General features: G+C 38.2%; 1 protein-coding gene across 1 annotated transcript in view; it reads right to left on the reverse strand.

Annotated features, from left to right (window-relative positions):
* Positions 1–5151, reverse strand: part of itgae.2 (integrin, alpha E, tandem duplicate 2) — a 119578-nt gene extending 114427 nt beyond the window's left edge. The window contains exon 1 of the mRNA XM_039756549.1: positions 4945–5151. Coding sequence (XP_039612483.1) covers positions 4945–4978 — 34 coding nt within the window. The 5' untranslated portion in view covers positions 4979–5151. The remainder of the gene's footprint in view (positions 1–4944) is intronic.
* Positions 5152–6117: the final 966 nt, after the last annotated feature.

Raw genomic sequence — 6117 nt, forward strand, 5'->3', positions numbered from 1 at the left:
TAGGGACGTTGAAAACTAGACTTGATGTTATTTTGGAAGGATTAAGTGGATAGGTCTGGGGATTTTGTTGGAATGATTGGCCTGTTCTCATCTAGACTCTTTTGATGTTCTAATATTCTAATACCAGTTCCAGTACATACAGTAGGTGATTTTGTTTTTAAACCTATGTTTTATTTAGAGGTTAAGCTCCGCTTTCAACTATATTGAAAAACATGTAATTCCTAATGAACGCACAGTTGTGATTTATATTTATAATTAATGTAGATCTTCTGCGGGATGAAAAGCTGTAATTTATATCTCCATGATTCTGTGAAATAAAGTCATTTTTTTAAAAACTACTGCCCCGGAGGTCCGTAACAACCAGTTTTGCAATTAGAAGCCAAGCCTAATAGATAATGAAACTTGCTATTTAATTATATGGTTTATTTGTGCTTTCAAGACAAATCTTTATCACATTGTAGATTTTTTTTTCTGAGAACATTATCAATGTTTTTTGTGGTCCAGAACACATTTGTACCTCTTGGTCATTGTTTTCTCTGTCATTCATTTCTGAACATTTTATTACACAGATACTTCATGATAGATACACACAGGTGTAAATGGAGGCACGTTAGCTGAAGAGCTGGTGGTTCTTTTATCATATACACCTCATTATTAACTGATTTCCGATTAAGAACACAGGCAACAATTAAAACCCAAATACAGCTGTTTAAAACTAAGATAGGCAACTAAAATCTCTAAAAAGTAAAAATGAATTAACTAAAACTAAGCCCAAAAAACATTGCTTTAGTAGTAAACAAATGGGTCCAAATTAAAAATTTGGTCAAAGCAAAAACTTGCAGCCACAACGGACCTCCAGGATGCAGTTGAGTGCCCCTGACCTACAGTACAGGCCAAACGTTTGGACACACCTCCTCATTCAATGTGTTTTCTTTATTTTCATGACCATTTACATTGGTAGATTCTCACTGAAGGCATCAAAACTATGAATGAACACATGTGGAGTTATGTACTTATGGTTTCATTTCAGGTGACTACCTGTTGAAGCTCATCGAGAGAATGCCAAGAGTGTGCAAAGCAGTAATCAGAGCAAAGGGTGGCTATTTTGAAGAAACTAGAATATAAAACATGTTTTCAGTTATTTCACCTTTTTTTGTTAAGTACATAACTCCACATGTGTTCATTCATAGTTTTGATGCCTTCAGTGAGAATCTACCAATGTAAATGGTCATGAAAATAAAGAAAACACATTGAATGAGGAGGTGTGTCCAAACTTTTGGCCTGTACTGTAAATGATAAGACAGTGGCCCAGTGATTAGACCTACCACAAACAAATTAGGCAGGGCTAGAAGCTGGAAAAATTGGAGCAGACATCTAAAATTCACATTGTTATCCATTGTATAGTATATCAGCTACTATTATATTTTTACTCTCCATTCTGTATGAATACATGAGATTAATATTTTTTCTCAGCCATCACTACAAACTACATTAGGTAAGTAACATATAAAAAAAATCGGGAGTGGTCTCCCCTAGATTTTCTTGTATACTGATATGGGGATGGATATTTGAGGAGTAAACCATAAGACAATGATTATATTTTAAAATTATGTACATTAAAGAACCATCAATAACAAATCCAATCCAATTAATAATATACTGAACAATTATTATAAAAGTAAAGTTGAATAAATTGGACTCTGCAGCTGTTAGCGTAAATATCCCAAGAGTTGATAGAAATCTACGTCTTGTACTTAATACTTATATGCAAAATTTAGTTGACCTAAGTGAAAGTGTACTCAGGTTATCGTGTTTATATACACACACACACACACACACAAACACAGACATAATTCTAAAAATTGTATTTTCTGACTCAGGGAGGTCTAAAACATCAAGATTCATCAAAATCCATCCATCCATCCATCCATTATCCAATCCGCTATATCCTAACTGCAGGGTCACGGGGGTCTGCTGGTGCCAATCCCAGCCAACACAGGGCGCAAGGCAGGAAACAAACCCCGTGCAGGGCGCCAGACCACCGCAGTCATCAAAATCTTGAAATGAAATTTTTGGATGATTACAATACTTTCCCTATGCTTCGGATACAAGAAAGTAAAAATATCAATTTTGGGTGGAGTATTCCTTTAAGACTCCCAGCACACTACATGACTTTTCCAGTGATTTTGAGTTGTAGCCCTCATTTCCATAATCTTAGTAAGTCACAGGCAGTTGCAGTGCTGTTCCATGACCACCAGACATGTAGTGTGACATCTACAATGACAGGTTTCATTTTGTCTTAAGTTATGTGGGTGGGGTCTTGTGTGTGCAGGGCCTGACAACAAATAGGAGCTCACCTAGAAGTACAATGAAAATAACGTTGCTACAAGGACGAGAGAAAATTTTGCATTTCAGACCACACAAAGAGAGCATAGACTCAACTACCTAATGTCTTATGCTTGTTATACAACAACAGAATGGTGAAAAGGAGAAACAAAGGACTGAGACCGTGGCTGACGTTGCCATATCTGGAAAGCATTAATACAAGAACTGGAGCTGTCAGGCAGCACATTAACTGGTTGCCAGAATGCAGCAAATTCTCATTACTTTGGACATTTAAAACTATGCTGAGTAGTCACAAGACAGGCATGGAATCCAATTCAGTTACTAGTCGTGAAATCTAACAGTTCAGTTGTTAGGTTTAACATGCTGTTCAACTAGAAGCTGGGTAATGTGCCACCAACCTAACAAATTCAACATATTGTAACCAGCTTAGATGTCAGGGGATGGATGAAGGACTCACACTCACACACACAAGCAGCAGTTAAGGGCCTTTGGAAGGACAATTTATTGGCTCTTTGAGGATTTTTACTAACTCACTCTGTCAGCCTTAGGAGATGCCTGGTAAAGTAATGAAACGTCTCTGTGATCTTTTATCACTGTGCTATCCATCCTTTCATTCTTTTCTAGGGCAGCCCATTGAACTACTCAGCTCAGATCCTTTTATGCCACTTCCACACCCTTGGCTCTACCCCCTGCATGTTACCTCACCATCCAGGGTCACTACAGTATTTATAAATGCTAATGCCAAATTAACATGGCAACAAGCTGTAACTGAAACATTCATTTGTGAACTGAAGCTCATTTCACTTAACTAAACAATGAAAACTCAAAATAATGCAAAATCAATTGTAACCACTGATACTGTAAATGAACATTGAGACATTACTACAAAAGACAGTTCCAAAACTATGAAAGTTGCAGCATGTATTCCTTATTGCAGCTTTTGAAATACACAATGGAATTGGAGTCTATGAGAATTGGAAAGATGAGCAATCATGTTGCACTCAATTCATGTAACACCTGCTAAGTACCATATGTGAAAGTGTTCAAAAATCATTTTGTCTAACACAGAGAGGGTGAGACCAATCAGTTGATGGGGTAAAATCCACCCTTTGACCCCACATATGAATTGGGAAATATTTTGAGACTCCTCATCAGATCAGGTGGAGTGGTGGATCTGGGGCTAGGAATCTGCCATGAATCTCGTAAACGCCAGAAGTGACTCTACTCCATTGAACCCTTGAGCAAAGCCCTTAACCTGCAATTGCTTCATCCTGGGTATGACGTTAATCTGTCTCCAGCCCTGCAAGTAGGTCCACCAATTTACAGGGAGCATTTGGGGGGTAGGTAGCAGGATTGGCACTCCAGCCACCGTAAATAACCTCACCATGTCCCAGTGTGGTGCTGAGGTGTCACCTGTTCCACTTGAGTCCCAATCCAAGTGGTTCGTTGTGTGGTGGGTGTGGCAATGTGTTATAAGTACAGGCTCCCAACCCCCCTCTCTCATCAGATCTGTACGTAAACAGTGTAAGGGGATTCACCAAACAATAGTGGATGAGCCTATAAAAATAATATGTACTGTAGATTTCCTAATAAGAAACTGTTTATTATTGGTGACATCAGTAATTTGCTGAAGACTCACTTTGATGCATTTCGGGACTGTGAAAACAAATGCTGGTACTAGCTCAGGAAAGCAATTAAAGTCACAATATCTCAGTAGCAGGATAAACTCTGAACCAAGTATAGCAGCACTAATGATTCATGCAAACTTTGGCTTTGTTTTGAGATGTTGATGTTCTTTCATCCTGATTCTTGATGAACTTAATGCCCCCTATGCCTGCTTTGATTGTGATAACAAGTAGCACACCATTCAATTGCCTTCAGAATCACAGGATTCATCCTATTCCATTTGTGAGCATAATGTACAGAGGATTTTAATAAAACAAGTTATAATTCATAAGGTATCTGCAGATGGAACTTTAGTTTGATTGCTAAAAACCTTTAGCAGCCTATTAGCTGATGTCTTCAGCGACATCTTTCAAAGATATTACCGGCAATCAATCGCCTTCTGTTCAGAATGTACATAACACTTTAGAAAGGCGCGCAGTCTTATGAAAGACCTCAGCCATCTTGCACAATCGTTTTCCCCCTACTCAATTTTGACAAACTATACAAGACCACTCACACTCTTACCAACGGATTCAGCTACAGTTTCTATCCGCAGTCATAAAAACTAACTCCATGTTTTATCTTGCATATAAGGCTTCTGGACATCAGCCATAATAACAAAACTTCACGTAAATAAAATGCACATGCCCTGTGTTTTACAAGTCATTGTAAAGGTAACAATTTTCAAGTACATTTGAATGATGAATGACGAAAATGTTTTTATCTATTCATTCAGTAATCAATACACGATATTTGACATAAATTGAAAATCGAGATGAATGCAATCAATATTTTATATATCATAGAGAATCGATCCAATTGATTTATCTCGACAGCCAGACAGTGCGACACGCAGGTGCGATTCCATCTTACACTGTAGGTAAGCCCAGAAAAACCGCAACTTTTTACTGAACGGTTAAAAAGTTTACTTACTTGGTAGAAACATTAATATGTAAGGAAACGCCATCTGCAGTTCCTTAGCCTGTGTAGCTCCAAGGAAGTCTTTCGAATTGTTGTTACACTCGCTAGCGCAATTCTGAGAAGCAGAAACTCCAATTATCGACCGCTTCCTCTCTCTCCACAAGTGAGACTGATGCGCAGCACTGAGCTTGTCATACTGATCGTGTGTCAGTCTGAGCCGCACAGACAACGTGACGAGATAGGTGTGTGAATCTGAGACAGCTTCTGCTGTTTCCTGATATAGCTTCTTTCTTTCTTTCTTTCTTTCTTTCTTTCTTTCTTTCTTTCTTTCTTTCTTTCTTCGTGATAGAAAACTACTCCCATGCACGTTTACATATTTAACCGTTACAAAAAAGAGTCTGGAACCATATGAAAGCAGGGTGACCCGAGCCCTAAAACGGTTAACCCTCAGCTAAAATCGTTCATCGGGCTGCCTTTTAGCCCGAACCGAGGCCCTACGGATCTTTCACATTTAGTAGCATTTGAAATACTAACCTATAGCGGTTTTTAAATGAAGCAATCAATCAAGCTTTCCAATGAATAAAAACGTAACTCAAAATAACATGAAAAAGTGTGAAAAACATGAAATCCATGAATTTTTTTTGTTTTGTTGTCACAAAAACGTTATACTTACATTCTGTCAGTTTAATTTGGGTTTACCTTTGATTTGTTTTGTCAATATATGAACTAGCGTTTAACACTTTAGAGTGTACAGTATGTGTTTTAGTGCCGTTAATTTGAATTAACTGATACTCGTGCCATCTTCAGACAAATGACAAACTCAACATTATACACCTCAACTCAAAAGCCAGGCTCATATTAAGTATGATTTAAAAAATAAAAATCCAGCATGCCTCAGATGACTAATCTTTCGATAGACTCGCACGGAAGGTGCCCAGCAAACCGCAGGCATAAAGAGCGACTGAAAGAAATTGTAAAACAAAGCCAATTGCTGCTGCCTCACAGCCAATCATCAGCGCTGGTGACGCACAAAGCACGTCTGGTGGCAGTGACTTAAAAACGGAAAAAGGGGCACATGCAGTACAAGACAGGATACATTACAATTCTGGAGAAAAATTAGTGTCCACTCCTGTTTTTAACTTCACAGGACATTTGGATGTAACTTGGGGACATTATAATATTCAC

This window comes from Polypterus senegalus, chromosome 6, assembly GCF_016835505.1.
Source record: "Polypterus senegalus isolate Bchr_013 chromosome 6, ASM1683550v1, whole genome shotgun sequence".
Lineage (NCBI taxonomy): Eukaryota > Metazoa > Chordata > Cladistia > Polypteriformes > Polypteridae > Polypterus > Polypterus senegalus.